We start from the raw sequence: 16450 nt of genomic DNA on the forward strand, positions 1-16450 counted from the left end.
ACTCACAATAATTTATAATGTCTAAACCTCAACACTAAGTACAGAACACCACACCAGAAGGAAGAGAGATGAAAAAAGAGAGTGAAATCCAGACTCCTCCTGGCCTTACTATGATAGTCAGCATGACCTTGAGAGAAAGAGATTACAGAACCAGTTTCCACCAGTTGTACTCTCTGAAGGAATAACCCAAACATAATGAACCTTCTGCTTGCTTGTTTTGAAACAAAATATTTTAAAAAATCATTCCAGTAGCACCTTAGAATTGATGCTTTTGAATTATGGTGCAGGAGGAGACTCTTGAGAGTCCCCTGGACTGCAAGAAAATTGCAAACAGATAAACCATTTCCATTCTTTTATATATATAAAAGTTTGTTATCCTGATTTCTTATTCTTCTGGCAAGTTTTTCCATTTGCATATCCCATAAGTTTTTGTATCCATTCTTCCTTTATGGTGAAACGGAAAAGCTGTGATTATAATATGAAAACTCAAGTGTGATTTATTGCACCCAGTTCCAAAGGGGAAAAAATATGACTAATATATAACATTAGAAACTTTCTGGTCTCACCTGGGGAAAAACAAATGTTTACAATTGACTCTACAGCTTAGGTTTTTTTTTCACCAAGGTGATTATTTATGGTATACACCCCTGTCCATTCAGTTACTAGGAAGCTGGTCGACACAGTGCACAGGTGAGATGCTATTTTAAAAACAGAAATAAATGATACTAAGATGAGACACAGGAAGTCTCTTAAATATTTAAAATCAAGCTATTGTGCTATAAATTTTATTTTTCCTCCCTCTAAGTTCTTTCTATAGGTGTGGGCCGTTGAAACTCCTTCCCTATCAAGAGGCTGAGGTATGCAGTTCCCACCAAAGGATAACAGAGTAAGTGTCTGCAAGTTTCTTTTCACATCCTAAATGGCAGTGTGAAGGATTGCCAGGGACTCCTCTGCCCTCCTGAACGTCCCTCCTGCATGCATGCAGGATCAGGGCCTTGGCTGGTGGAGGCAGGCTGGGAGATGATGAGCCAGATAAGGAACAGCTGAAGATCCTGGGAAATCCCAGTTCCTGGGAAATGGGTGGGGCAGGGAGCATGCAATGGGAGCTTTACGTTAGAAAAAGGGAGCACCGAGGGCCTTCTGGCGGTTCCCTCATTGCGAGAAGCCAAGTTGCAGGGAACTAGGCAGAGGGCCTTCTCGGTGGTGGCGCCTGCCCTGTGGAACGCCCTCCCAACAGATGTCAAAGAGGAAAACAACTACCAGGCTTTTAGAAGACATCTGAAGGCAGCCCTGTTCAGGGAGGCTTTTAATGTTTAATAGATTATTGTGTTTTATTTTTCTGTTGGAAGCCGCCCAGAGTGGCTGGGGAGACCCGGCCAGATGGGCGGGGTATAAATAATATATTATTATTATTATTATTATTATTATTATTATTATTATTATTATTAGGGCGAGGTGCGAGGTCTCACCCTATTCCCAGGAACTGCTGGATGATATTAATGCAATTGCCTACCCCTAATACATATATGGTTGGCATCCGTCTGTCTCGGGAGGCAGTGGAGGAGTGTGCCTTTGGGGGTGAAGTCAAACTGTTGGAACTTGCAGTGCCTGCAGTGGCTGTAGAGACCGATAAGGGAGAGACATGTTTTGTTGCAGCTGGGGCAGGTGAAGGCGTCCGGTTGTGCTGCTGCAGATGCACCAGGGTGTTTATTATGTGTTCCTCCCAGCGGTCATTTCTCCTCTGGTCACTACCTGTCTGTCTGTCTGTCTCCAGGCACTGTGGTCGTCCACAACATGGCAAGGTTGATGTTGCCAGCCTTCATGTCTCATTTGCAGGCAGGCAGGCAGGCAGGCAGGCAGGCAGGCAGGCAGGCAGGCAGGCAGGCAGACAGACAGACAGACAGACAGACAGACAGACAGACAGACACACACACACACACACACACACACATATATATATATATGAATTGTAGCGTTGGAAAGGACCACGAGGGTCATCTAGTCCAACCCCCTGCAATGCAAGCATCTTTTGCCCAACGTGGGGCTCGGACCCCCGACCCTGAGTTTAATAATCTCCTGGTCTACCCCAGTTTATAACAACGAACTGATTTATCCGGTGATGTTGGCCATGGGTGTACAGGAAGAGGCAGGTCCTCCAGATGGGATTGGACTACAATTCCCATCATCCACAGCCTGTTGTCATTTAGGGAAAGCCACATCGGCTGCCCTGAGCCAATGTGATGCTATGTGTACTTGCAAGACGGCACTGGGAGTTTTAATAAAGCAAATATGGCTACGAGGGTGGAAAACCTGTGGTCCTTTAGACTTCAAATCGCACCAGCCCCAATTGTCCTGGCCAATGGCCAGGGTGCTGTGAGTTTAAGTCCAATAACATTGGAGGTTTTAGGCAGTGGTTGGACGGTCATCTGCCAGGGGTGCTTTAGTTGAGATCCCTGTATTGCAGGGGGTTGGACTAAATGACCCTCCGGGTCCCTTCCATCCCGACAATTCTATGATTCAAACACCTACAGGGTCATTCCTACACAACACCCTCCTCCGACCTGCTGGAGCGTAGCGGGGCTTACTTCTGAGTAAACAGGTACAGGATCACCTGCTGTTTGTGAGCGACAAAACACTCCATCCTTTTACAAAATAGAGTCCAACCTGTTTGCAAAGCAGCTGCACGGTTTGCTTAGCTTAAACCTGTCAAATACAATTTGTCATTTGGAAGGTTGTGGGTTCCGTACACACAGCTCTGCAGGAGAAAAGGGTGTGCAGCCGCTTCAGATTGTTTGATTGTCGCCCTGTTGCTAACTGTCTCCTAAACTCTGTAACGCAATAAAGCAATGCTTCTCTGTTACTAAGCAACTCCTGTTGTAGTGCAGGCAGGTTGGTTAGTCAGCCAATTAAGGACACGAAAGCAGGAACGCCACCCAGAAATTCATACTCATTTCCCCAGTTGCTAAAGGTAAAGGAACCCCTGACCATTAGGTCCAGTCGTGACCGACTCTGGGGTTGCGGCGCTCATCTCGCATTATTGGCCAAGGGAGCCGGCGTACAGCTTCCAGGTCATGTGGCCAGCATGACAAAGCCGCTTCTGGCGAACCAGAGCAGCGCTTGGAAACGCCGTTTAGCTTTCTGCCAGAGCGATACCTATTTACCTGCTTGCACTTTGACATGCTTTTGAACTGCTAGGTGGGCAGGAGCTGGGACCGAGCAATGGGAGCTCACCCCGTGGTGGGGATTCAAACCGCCGACCTTCTGATCAGCAAGCCCTAGGCTCTGTGGTTTAACCCACAGCGCCACCTGCGTCCCTACACAAGGTTAAAAAGTAGGCCCCTGAGGGCTCTGCGCCTTCCAAGAGGACCCACAGACAGTTTGACACCCCCCCCCCCCCGGTCATATTTCTTTATTGTTGAGTCTCAGACTTAAGTCGGCTTTATTCCCCATTAGCACCTGCAAATCCTTAGCACACTTTATTGGGGGGGGGGGAGGTTAAGCCCTACAGAATGCAGCGGGGATTTACTCCGGGAGAATTAAATATAGCAAACCTGTTGTGGAGCCCTGTGTGTGCATGATGAACAGCAGAAGAATCAGCGTACGAGACAGCTGCCTATTCCTGCTTTTCTCGAGGGCCCAGAATTCCCCGTCAGATACAAAAGTTGCTAAATGCAGACAAAGGGGGCAGGAAAGTAACAGAGCGAGCGGGTGTGATCTTCCGCCTACAACTGCAGCTTCTGGAAATGGACAAGCATAAAAGTGTAAAGGAAACATCTGAAGGGGAGCGATTACATTTTATATTATTTTTCCACAGCAGCTGCCGTGTTACTCTGTTGCAGCCAAAATGGCAGAGAGTCATGTGGCACAGTGAATATATATATATATATATATATATATATATATATATATATATATATATATATAAAATATGGTGTTATGATGCCATTGTGCAATTTTGAGCATTTCGCTGGCATGAGGAAGGATCAAAATAATAATAATAATAATAATAATAATAATAATAATAATAATAATAATGTTGTTTAGTCATGTCCGACTCTTTGTGACCCCCCACCTGCAAGCCCACCTGCCTGCACGTCACGCAGCAGCGCCCTCGGTGACCATGCTGCACGCTGAGCCTGCCCGCCCGCCCATCACGCTGGAAAACGGGGCGGCGGGGGGCGGCGGAGGGATCCGTCACACCAGGGCGCCAAAGGTGCTTAAGACGGCCCTGTCTGGACCATAGCACGCCAGGCACTCCTGTTTTCCACTGCCTCCCGCAGTTTGGTCAAACTCATGTTCGTAGCTTCGAGAACACTGTCCAACCTTCTCATCCTCTGTCGTCCCCTTCTCCTAGTGCCCTCCATCTTTCCCAACATCAGGGTCTTTTCCAGGGAGTCTTCTCTTCTCATGAGATGGCCAAAGTATTGGAGCCTCAGCTTCACAATCTGTCCTTCCAGTGAGCACTCAGGGCTGATTTCATTCAGAATGGATAGGTATTTCCTTCAGAATAATAATAATAATAATAATAATAATAATAATAATAATAATAATAATAACTGAATAGCATTGTGGTTGGGATCGAGATGGAGAGTCTCTTGATATGATATCGAGGGAGTATCCCAACATTTAGTACAGAGTTCAAAGGCATATAAACTTTGGAGTTTATATGTCCCTTGGAGGGACAAGGGGACACCCGCTTCCCTGATGCTACAAAGCGATTCTTTAAATACTCATTAGAGAGATCATTTACTATTGCACCCCCCAATTGAAATTATGGCAATGTTTAGGAAAGCACGGCTGGCAATGTCAAAACACGCTTCACTGGAGTGTAACACAAGGGTGGGGGGGGACCTTTGGCCCTCCAGATGTTCCTGAACTACAACTCCCACCAGCCCCTGCAAGCACAGCCAAGGAAGTTGGGAGTTGTAGTTCAGCAACATCTGGAGGGCCAAAAGTCTCCCACATCTGGTGTAAAGCCACATGCAAGAACATAAGGACACCTGGCTGGATCAGGTCCGTGACTCATCTAGCACAGCGTTCTCTTCTCAGCAGCCAGCCAGATGCTCGTGGGAAACCCGCAAGCAGGATTCGAACCCAAGAGCGACTCTCCCCCTCCTGTCCTTTCCAGCAACTGCTACTGACAAGCATTGCTGCCTCCACCGTGGAGGCAGAGCAAAGCCATCCTGGTTAGAAGCCGTTCATGGCCCTCTCCTCTCCCATGAATTTGTCCAATCCCCTTTTAAAGCATCAAGTTGATGACCACCCCTGCCTCCAGTGGCAGCGAGTTCCACAGTTTAACTGTGCTGCATGAAGAACGGCTTTCTTTCCCAGCAGCCCCCGACCCTTCCAGTAAGATTGCCCACACTTGAGAGAAAGTCCCAGCAGACTCTTAGCAGGCGCCCATGGAGATGGTGATGAGAACTGGAGCTCATATATTATTATTATTATTATTATTATTATTATTATTATTATTATTATTATTAGTCAACTTCTACACCGCCCTATACCCGGAGGTCTCAGGGTGGTTCACAACAAGGCCATGTATTCCATTAGCTTTCCAGCAACCTTGAAATATACATATTTAATAAAGGCATGCGTGTGTGTATTTATATTTATGCATGCATTTTGCACGCAACCTTCTCCTCTTCCACGCGCAACACCCTGCGAAGCAAAAGCACCCTCGCGCTTTGCACAAAACACTTTCCCTTTGCGCAGGGAAAGTTTCCATTTTCTTTTTCCTCCCCGGGAAGGAGGAAGTCCGGCTCGTACCACGACGGTGGGGAGGGAGGGGGGAACCTGCGAGAGTCATTCCCAGCATTCCCACCCCCTTTGCAGAGCCTGAGCGAGGGGGGGGGTGACCAGAGTCCCATTGGAGCTCCCTTGGAGCCCCCGACCTCTCCAGCGCCTGCAGAGGGGCGCCCAGAGACCCCCTTTTGGCCAGACCCCTCCCCCCTGCCTCCCCCCTCGCCCCTCGCCAATGGTTTGACCCGGACCTCCCCCGAGAGTAGGAGGCGCGGAGCCGGCGAGGTCGGGCTGGTCTGCAGAAGCAAGGAGCGCATCGGCCATGGCGTACCCTGGGCATCCCGGCGCCGGAGGAGGCTACTACCAGGGCCAGGTAACTAAGCGAGGATGCAGGGATGGACGGGGGAAGGAAGCAAGGGCGGCCCTCGGAGCGCAGGGTACGCGGCCCGCAGGCCTGCGAAGAGCGGGGGGCGCCTCCCCTCCCCCGCCTCCCATTCTTCCTCCTCACACTTTCCCTTTCCCCTCCCCCGCTCTTCTCTCCCCCTCCCCCGCAAGGCGTTGGGGGAGGGGGCTAAATGGCGGAGGGAACTGGACCGTCCCTTGGGAGGGGGGCGGCGGCGCTGCTGCAGCGAGGATGGGGACGCCAAGGGGGAAAGGATTGTTGGCTGGTGGGTGGCCTACCTCGCAGGGCTCCCCCCCCCGGCCTAATTCCCCCCTCCTGCTCAAAATGTTTCAACGTAATTGCGTAATGCTGGGTTTTAATATATGCCGCCATCGCGCTGCGCACCTTTGCTTGTTTATTTGGTAACAAAGGACACACCACTTTATTTTATTTTTTTAAAGCCTTCTTTAAATGTTAAAACATATTAAATTAGCCCAGCTTTCTAAGGGTCTGTAGGCTTGTCTAAACAAGAATGATGGAACCACAGAGACAGAGTTGGAAGGGATCCTGCGGGCCATCTAGTCCATCCCTTTTGCTTTCAGTCCAACAAAAGCAGGCTTCCTCAAACTCAGGCCCCCCCCCCCGATGTTTTGAGACTACAATCCCCATCATTCCTGACCACCGGTCCTGCTAGCTAGGGATGATGGGAGTTGTAGGCCAAAAACATCTGGAGGGCTGAGGTTGAGGAAGCCTGATCTATGCAAACTGTTCCACTGTCCGCTCTTACTGTCAGAAAGTTCTTCCTAATGTTTAAGTTGGAATTTCCTTTCTTGTAACCTCCGGAGCAGGAGAAAACAAGCATGTTCCCTCTTCCATGGGACAACCCTTGAGATATTTGAAGTTGGCTCTCATATCTCCTCTGAGTCTCCTCTTTTCCAGGCTAAACATACACAGCTCATTCCATCGTTCCTCATAAGGCTTGGCTTCCAGACCCTTGACCATCTTGGACCCCCTCCTCTGCACACCTTCTAGCTTGTCAACCTCCTTCTTAAATTGTGGCGCCCAGAACTGGACCACAAGCGTGACCTGACCAGGGCAGAATAGAGGGGTGCTATTACTTCCGTTGATCGGGATGCTTTACTTCTGTTGAGGCAGCCTAGAATAGTTTTAGCCTTTTTTTGCTGCTGCATCACACTGTGGGCTCATCTGAAGCTAGTGGTCTACTGTTGTTGTTGTTTAGTCGTTTAGTTGTGTCTGACTCTTCGTGACCCCATGGACCAGAGCACACCAGGCACTCCTGTCTTCCACTGCCTCCCGCAGTTTGGTCAAACTCGTGTTCGTAGCTTCGAGAACACTGTCGAACCATCCTGTCCTCTGTCGTCCCCTTCTCCTAGTGCCCTCAATCTTTCCCAACATCAGGGTCTTTTCCAGGGAGTCTTCTCTTCTCATGAGGTGGCCAAAGTCTTGGAGCCTCAGCTTCACGATCTGTCCTTCCAGTGAGCACTCAGGGCTGGTTTCCTTCAGAATGGATAGGTTTGATCTTCTTGCAGTCCATGGGACTCTCAAGAGTCTCCTCCAGCACCATAATTCAAAAGCATCCATTCTTCGGCGATCAGCCTTCTTTATGGTCCAGCTCTCACTTCCATACATGGGGTCTACTAAGATCCCTCAATCCTTTTCACATCTACTACTGGCATGCCAGGTGTCCCCTATCTTATATTTGTGCAGCTGGTTTTTCCTACCTAAGTGCAGAACCTCACATTTGTCCACATTCAAATTCAGTAGTTTTGGCTCAGTTCTCCAATTCTGTCTCCTGTGCCATTCGCTACCCCTCCCAGTTTGGTGTCATCTGCAAATTTGATGAGCATCCCCTCCATTCTTTCATCCAAGTTGTCTAATAAAGACGTTGAACAACGAGCCCAGGATAGAACTCTGCGGCACTTTCCCCTGATGATGAGGAACCATTAATAAGTACTCTTTGGGTTCAGTCATTCAACCAGCTATAAATCCACCTCACATTTACCTTGTCCAGCCCACATTCCTCTGTAAGAATATCATGAGGAACTTACTGAAATCAAGATCAACTATGTCCACAGCATTCCCCTGATCCACCAAGCTTGTAACTCCCCTCAAAAAAAAGAAATGAGATTTGTCTGGCATGACTTGTTTTTGAGTAACCCATGCTGGGTCTTAGTAATCACAGCATCCTCTTTTCGGTGCTCACAGACTGACGGTTGAATTATCTGTTCTAGGACCTTTCCTGGTCAAGCTCACCAGTCAGTAGTTACCTGGGTCTTTATTTCCCCCCTTTTTGAAGGTGAGGACAACATTTGCCTGCTTCCAGTCTGCAGGGACCTCACCTGTTCTCCAAGCATTCTCATAGATCTTCAATAAAGGCGCTGAGATTACATCCGCAAGCTCCTTTAGCACCCTTGTGGCCCTTGCAATTTGAATTAATTTAAAATAGCTAGGTGTTGCCTTACTACCTCTTTTCCTATCTTGGGCTTCAGCTCCCTCCTTACATCATTTATTCTAGTTACAGGTAGGTAGCCGTGTTGGTCTGAGGCGAAGCAAAATAAAAAAAATTCCTTCAGTAGCACTTTAAAGACCAACTAAGTTTTTATTTTGGTATGTGCTTTCGTGTACATGCACACTTCGTCAGATACACTGAAACAGAATCCACCAGACCCTTATGTATATTCAGAGGGTGGGGGTGATAAGAATGGGTGATGGGCTGATGGGAGTGGTAAACCTGTAGATGGCTGTTAACGACTGTTGATGCTTCCCCCCAGGACCAATTGCAGTCATCAACAGTCGTTTACAGCCATCTACAGGTTTACCACTCCCATCAGCCCATCACCCATTCCCATCACCCCCACCCTCTGAATATACATAAGGGTCTAGTGGATTCTGTTTCAGTGTATCTGACGAAGTGTGCATGCACACGAAAGCTCATACCAGGGTCCCCAAACTACAGCCTGGGGGCTGGATGCGGCCCAATTGGCCTGCCAATCCGGCCCGCGACGCCGCACGCCGCCCGCTCTTACGGCGTGCAGCGCGGCAGCGCTCTTCCGGGTCGGGAAAAAAGCGCCGAAAATCCTTTGTGCGCATGCGTATGGGCCTCTCCTGACCCGGAAGAGGTCATTTCTGGTGCACTTCCGGGTCGGGGGAGGCCCATACGCATGCGCACAACGGATTTTCGGCGCCTTTTCCACCCTGGAAGCGCGCCGCCGCGCCAGTAAATGCCTGTGCGCATGCGCACGGGCGCGCACTCCCCCGCCCGCCGGCCCGCACAGGCGCGCGCTCCCCCATCCTCCGCCCAAACGCCGGTAAGTCTGGGGACCCCTGATACCAAAATAAAAACTTAGTTGGTCTTTAAGGTGCTACTGAAGGAATTTTTTTATCATTTATTCTGTTATCACCAGGTTGGGCATCGCTTTCCTTTTGGCTGAAGACAGAGGCAAAGTCGGTGTTGAGTAGTTCCGCCATTCTCTTGTCACCCAGTAGCATTTCTCCGTCTTCTCCATGCAGAGGACCTGCCATTGTTCTTCCTCTTTCTTCAGACATAGTTGAAGAAACCTTCCCCCCCCCCCGCAAACCTCTCTTGCAAGCCTGAGCTCATTCTGAGCTTTAGCCAGCCTGACCTTCCCCCTGCAACTGTTGGCTATTCGTGTGTATATTCTTCCTTTGTGATTTCCCCTTTCTTCCATTTCTCATGCATGCCCTTCCTTAACTCTCAGCTCACCTGTAAGCTCCTTAGGCAGCCACACCGGTTTCCTTAGATGCCTCCCACTTTCCTTTCTTCCTGGAATCGTCTGCGGTTTGAGCCTTCAATGTTTCACCTTTAAGAAACTCCCATCCATCTTGGATTCCCTTCTTAGTGGGGTGCAACACCTCCCCTATGAGATAAGTTTGCAGCGTTTGGGGCCTTGTCGTACAGGGGGTGGGCAGTTGAGTAAAGCCTGTTGGGTGGGGGAGACCCAACGGAGGTGTATAAAGTTAGGCATTTGGGGTCCGTCGTCTGAAGCTGAACGTTGGCAAGAAAACAGCTGCATCAGTGTAAATGGTGACAAGGTCCATACCTGCCAAGTTGCTGTCGGAGAAATAAGGGACCGGGTGGAAGTAGCAGACCGGAAGTAGCGCTGCCGCCATTTTGGAACTGGGCGGAGCATGCTCAGAAGTGACTTTTGATGCTGCTTTGCCCAGTTCCAAAATGGCCGCTGTGCCAGAATAAACCGGGGAAAAACAAAAAAAATCCGTTTTTTCAGCTAGGAACAGCTGGAAAAACGGGGATTTCCCAGGGAATACGGGAGACTTGGCAGCTATGACACGGTCGATGGACCCAGCCTTGAATAAAATATGGGGGGGGGAGCCCCGCCCTGCATCATCGATCATGTGATTCAGTGCACACCCATCATTTGAATGGCAGTGCCGATCAACCTTTTTTGGGGGAGGAACAACCCCCTTAAATATTTTATTGGGGGGGGGAGCTGAAGACCCCTGGGTTACTAGGACTGGGCTCCTTCGGACCCAGGGCTCTATCTAAAGCCACTTCTTTTTAATTAAATCATCAGCAGGATAAGTCCTGTGAACTCCCAAGTAAGCCCGTCTGTGTTGCCGTGGTCTACTCATAAGCAAGTCTGTGTAGGATTGCTCTGTGTCTCTCTCTCTGGGCTATACCTACTGTTAGACAGAATGAGGGAGAAGATTTTGAAAGGCAACTGGTGCGAGTTCGTTAATGTATTATTTTTATTGTACGTATTTTTGCTCCCAAGGCAGAAACGGGTGTGGGGTGCTCTTCTGCAGGTGCCCAAATAACGGCTCGCCCTGAGCGCCTTGGACCTTGACACAGGGGCAGGGGCAGTTTACACAACCTCTGAGGAGGGGCAGATGCTCCAAAGGGCAGGGAGCATCTTGGTTCCTTGCCTGCAGTGAGCTGCTTGCGCTGCAATTGCCACAAGGGATCAAGGTTGATCACCCCCACCCCCAGGAGATAAGGCTTCTTCTCAAAATGCAGTGGAACTCAAACCTTCTTCTCACCAATCATGGTGCAAAACAGGCTGCCGGACTAGTGAGAGACAGTGGCTCGCCTGCAGGGCCTTCTTAAGCGTATCCGGCGCCGTGGTGCAAGGATCCTTCTGGCGCCCCCCCTCCCCGGTTTCCCAGAGTTGCCAACCTTTTTTTAGGGAGGACTTGCCCAGCTTTGCGGGGCTGGATGCGGCGGGCAGCGGCTGGAGGGCAGCTCCTCCAGCGGGGAAGAGGCGGGCAGCGGCTGGATGCGGCGGCTCCCGGCTCAGCTGGTCGCTTCGTGCTGCGGTGGCCACAGCAGGCGGAGGCTTCGGGCGCAGCGCTGTTTCGGCGCAGCATGGCGGAGGTGGGTGAGGGCAGCGAGCTGATGCTGGGAGGCACCGTGTCCAGCCTCCGCCTCTTCCCTGGCGCCCTCCAGGACTTGGCGCCCTGGCGCCCTGCGCCACTTGCCCCTGCTCGCCTGTTAATGTTCGCCAGTGAGCTTTCGTGGCCGCATGGGGATTTTAATCCACGTCTCCCTGAGCTCAAGTCAAACACTCAAACCACTACGCCACGCTTCCTTTTTTGGGGTGGGCAGGGCAGGGAAGCTAAATGGCTTCTTCTGCAGCTTGGCTCTAAAAAGCCCCAAGCAAGGAGCGGGAAAAGCTCATCTGAGACTCTGCCGCCAGAATAATTACCGGGTGTAATGTGTTTGCTTCCCATGATGCTCTGAGCAGAAATGGATGCTTCCTTTTGTCTTTCCTCTCCCTTGGGTGATGCTTGAACTCTGCATTGCTAAACCTCATCCGCCTTCTATAAGAAAACCAGCAAGCACTGCTTGATCGGTAGAATCTTCAGCCCCTCTAAAAGGCTGGATATTTAAAATGAAGCCCCCCCCCCAAAAAAACCTGTAAATACTGTACATTTGTCATCGTTCCCTTCAGGCTTCACATTCAGATATTCATATTTATTTTAATCCAGAATATGTGTGTGTGTGTGCTGTGTTGTGTTGTTTTTGTTTTGTTTTTAAAAAATACAGCTTTAAACATTCAATAAGATGTACAGATCAACAAGAAGAAAACACTGTAACTGCGGTTGAGTAGGAATACGATGGTTCCTTCCAGCATCTTCAATATTAAAAAAATAAATGTGGAGTGATAATGGGCCTTGGCTTACATTAGAGTGAAATTAGATCAGGAGCCATTAGCGAGAAAAATAACTGGATATGAGAGAGAGAGAGAGAGAGAGAGAGAGAGAGAGAGAGAGAGAGAGAGAGAGTGTAGTCTGAAATAGATTTGGGCCGGGTAGAAGATTCCCTTCCCCTTCCAAAGTGATAAATCCAGAATTTTTTTTAAAAGTATATTAAAACTAATCAACGACTCTGTGTCAAAAAGAAGTGTGCATGCACACGAAAGCTCATACCTATGACAAACTTAGTTGGTCTCTAAGGTGCTACTGGAAGGAATTTTTTTATTTTTTGTTCCGACTACGTCAGACCAACACGGCTACCTACCTGTAACTACCGTGTTTCCCACATTTTAAGACACCGTCTTATATTAATTTTACTCAAGAAAATACGCCTATGGCTTATTTTCGGGGGGTGTCTTTTTTAAAAAAATATTATTACTGTAAGTACCCCTCCTTACCGCGGCCAGCATTGCTGCTGCTGGGTCCCGCTAGCTCAGGGCGCACAGCAAGGAGGACGCCTCTGACCAAAAGTTTAAGGGGGGCGTGTCGGGAATGTTCCATTTGGCAGGGGGGAGTTGGAGGCACAATAGTCCTCCATTGCAGGGCCTTCGTGGTCCCTTCCAATTCCACAATTCTGTGAAACCGGAGGACATAATCGACAATGGTGGCATATGACAAAGGCGACGCTAAGCAAACCAAGCCGAGAACGGATGGCATAGGCAGAAAAGTCCCTCCTCCCCTCCTCCCCCGATGCTGCGGTGGACCTGCTGGTGGTGCTGAGCGGGGGGCCGAGGCCGTAGAGCATGGCTCGCGCAGGTGGCTGGAGCGGGAGCGCAGGGGCTGCCGTGGGGCTGAGCTGCACCATGCAGGCATCGCTACTGGCGTTGCTGCTGAGGCTGGCGCCGGTGGGGGACATGCCCGTGCCTGTGCCCGCAGCAGTGGCGAGGGTGAGGGTGCTGGCTGGCTCGGCGTGCTGCGCTTGGCTGTTGCTGCGCCGCGCGGAGCACCGGATCGAGGACCCGGTCTGCAGAGTTAGCGCCCAGCAACGCCGCACGGAGCATCGCCTCCTCAATCCAGCACGGCGCTGCTGAGCGCTGACTCTGCAGACCGGATCCTCGATCCGGTGCTCCGTGCAGCGCTGATCAGTGCTGACCCGGCAGGCCGCCGGATCAAGTAAGCAGCCTGGAAGCTTCCCAGGGTGGTGGGAAAGAAAGAGGGAAAAGATGTCGGCGGGGAAAGAAAACGCGTGAGTCCTCTCCCTTTCTTTCCTGCTTAGCCAGCTTGTGGGCAGGCCGAAGCAATCGAGCCGACGTCTCTAATGACAGAACAGCTTCTGTTATTAGAGACGTTGGCTCGATTGCTTCGGCCTGCCCACAAGCTGGCTAAGCAGGAAAGAAAGGGAGAGGACTCACGCGTTTTCTCTCCCCGCCGACATCTTTTCCCTCTTTCTTTCCCCCCTCCCACCACCCTGGAAAGCAACATAGGCGAGGATCAATTGCTTTCGCCCAGGGGTTGCCATTTTACAGGAACAAACAATGTGAAAAGAAAACAGAAGCAACAAGCCCAGTCAGCAGTGCCTCCCTCCCTCCAACTCCCCCCCCCCCGCCAAATGGAACTTCTCGACACCCCCCCTAAACTTTTGGCCAGAGGCGTCCTCGGCCCCGTTCCCACCTTCGCTGCTGGGCGCCGACCCTGCAGGTAGACCTATGTCTTATTTTCGGGGTATGTCTTATATTTTAAAAATCTTAAAAATCCTGCCATGGCTTACTTTATGACTACGGCTTAAAAAAGGGGAAACACGGTAGTACATTGAACTAACGTTTGCCTTTCTATGTACAGTCATCCCTTGGTTCTCGAACGCCTTGGTACAGGTACGTTTTGGCTCCCGAATGCTGCAAACCAGGAAGTAAGTGTTCCGGTTTGCTAACGTTCTCTGGAAGCCAAACGTACGACGCCACTTCCAATTGGCCGCAGGAAGCTCCAGCAGCCAATCAGAAGCTGCGCTTTGGTTTCCGAACATTTTTGGAAGTCGAGCGGACTTCCGGCACGGATTACGTCGGAGAACCAAGGTACGGCTGTAATGGGGAGATCTGTGGAAGGTCCATAGCTGCCAAGTTTTCCCTTTTCTCGCGAGGAAGCCTATTCAGCATAAGGGAGTTTCCCTTGAAAAAAGGGGAGAACTTGGCAGCTATGGGAAGGTCGAGCGTTTTCAGATATCCTGGAAATTGAAGCGTTGGAAAGGGACCCCAGGTGCCATCTAGTCCAACCCCTGGCATTCAGGAATCTCAGCTAAAGCATCCAGGACAGATGGTCACCAAACCTCTGTTTAAAACCCTCCAAGGAAGGAGAGTCCGCCACCTCCGAAGGAAATCCCTTCCACTGTCAAACAGCTCTTACTGTCGGAAAGTTCTTCCTGATGTTCTGTTGGAATACGCACCAAGCCTAAGGACCATAGCTGCCAAGTCTCCCGTATTCCCCGGGAAACCCCCGTTTTTCCAGCTGTCCCCAGCTGAAAAAACGATTTTTTTTGTTTCCCCCCCGGTTTATTCTGGCGCGACGGCCATTTTGGAACTGGGCGGAGCATGCTCAGAAGCGACTTTTGATGCTGCTCTGCCCAGTTCCAAAATGGCTGCAGCGCGACTTCTGGTGCGGCGGCCATTTTGGAACTGGGCACAGCAGCATCAAAAGTCGCTTCTGAGCATGTTCCGCCCAGTTCCAAAATGGCGGCAGCGCTACTTCCGGTCCGATCCCTTATTTTTCAGAGAGGAACTTGGCAGGTATGCTAAGGACTCTGCGGCTGATCCCCAGGTCATGGGGTCCGGCCACCAACCCCAACCTGTATAGGAGGAGAATCTCCCACTGTGCCCATTTCAGAGATTTTTCCACGCCCTTTGTAACTAATGGAGGTGTGTTTGCTCATACCCAGCGCTCAATGGATGTTTGCTCTCTGCATTTCTACATCAAACAGCTCTGCAGTGTTTCTCACTTCTAGAAGTTTGTGGGCCTGTGACTGGCCATGTGCAAACATTTTCCTTTGTTTCCGCTCTTTGTTTCCGGGGTGGGCATGGGGCGAGGCGGGAGAGACTGACAGGAAAGTTCAGCAGAAGCTCGGTGACATTTCAAAAGGGAGAGTCCAACATTGTTCAGAGAAAGAGAACCGCTTCTGCAGTATTAGAAACTCAGAAATATAATCTCATTGCCAAATGGCATTTTAAACCTAGGTTACGGTCGACACAACAGAACGTCTAAGCACCTTTTTTCTTCTTCTTGCAATGTGCTTTTCAGTGGTACCTCTGGTTACGAACTTAATTCGTTCCGGAGGTCCGTTCTTAAGCTGAAACCGTTCTTATCCTGAGGCGCACTTTCGCTAATGGGGTCTCTGGCGCGCGATTTCCATTCGCATCCTGGGGCAAAGTTCGCAACCAGGAGCAGCTGCTTCCGGGTTAGCGGAGTTAGTAACTCGGAAGCGTTCGTAAGCAGAGGTACCGCTATATTATTATTATTAATTTCATTTCTATGCTGTCAGGGTTATTGCGACTACTCTTGAGTAACGACCCTCCACATGCTTGTCTTTCAGAAACTTTTATTGGTGCACATTATTTACAGTGAAGTGAGCTGCTGGTTTCATGTCTCATCAGTCTGAATCAGAATCTGGCACTGCCCCCTTTCGTGATCTGGACCAACATAAGAGCCGCGGGACTGCGAACCTCCTCCCCTTTCTCCTCCTTAATTCCGGTGTCGGGGGGGGGGGAAGGTCTCCGGCCCGTCTGAGTCCCATCCTCTCTTTCCTCCTCCCTCTCTTCCTGCATGAGGAGCAGTGGCTCTTGGATGTTGCCAGAGCTCTGGCACTCCCTCTCCGTCTCCTGACTCTCCCCTTCCGACCCTTCGCTTTCATTACTGCTGGGAGATGGGCTGCTCCTGATGAGGGGGGGGGCTGTTCCCTATAAGCCCTCCCCCTTACATATGCCAATGTATTTTATTGGATGGGGGGGGAATCTCAAAGCGCTTTAAAAACGCAATAAAGCAACAAATAAAACTATCCAGAATGAAACAAATTTGAGCTGTAAGTGACATTTTGCTTTCCCCATATTGATTTACCTACTTAATTGGTAGAGCTGCTCCATCACAGAA

The 16450-nt window shown here is 50.1% G+C and overlaps 1 protein-coding gene across 3 annotated transcripts in view; it reads left to right on the plus strand.

Annotated features, from left to right (window-relative positions):
• The first annotated feature begins 806 nt into the window (after window positions 1-806).
• SRI (sorcin) overlaps window positions 807-16450 on the plus strand; it is a 32753-nt gene continuing 17109 nt past the window's right edge. Inside the window, exon 1 of one of the 3 annotated variants that reach the window (XM_060281036.2) lies at window positions 807-886. In XM_060281036.2, coding sequence (XP_060137019.1) covers window positions 860-886 — 27 coding nt within the window. In that variant the 5' untranslated portion in view covers window positions 807-859. Of the gene's footprint in view, window positions 887-6040; window positions 6116-16450 lie in introns of those variants that run through there. The other 2 variants (XM_088654060.1, XM_035129819.3) reach the window with 2 other exon arrangements.

This window comes from Zootoca vivipara, chromosome 11, assembly GCF_965207765.1.
Source record: "Zootoca vivipara chromosome 11, rZooViv2.hap1.1, whole genome shotgun sequence".
Classification (NCBI taxonomy): domain Eukaryota; kingdom Metazoa; phylum Chordata; class Lepidosauria; order Squamata; family Lacertidae; genus Zootoca; species Zootoca vivipara.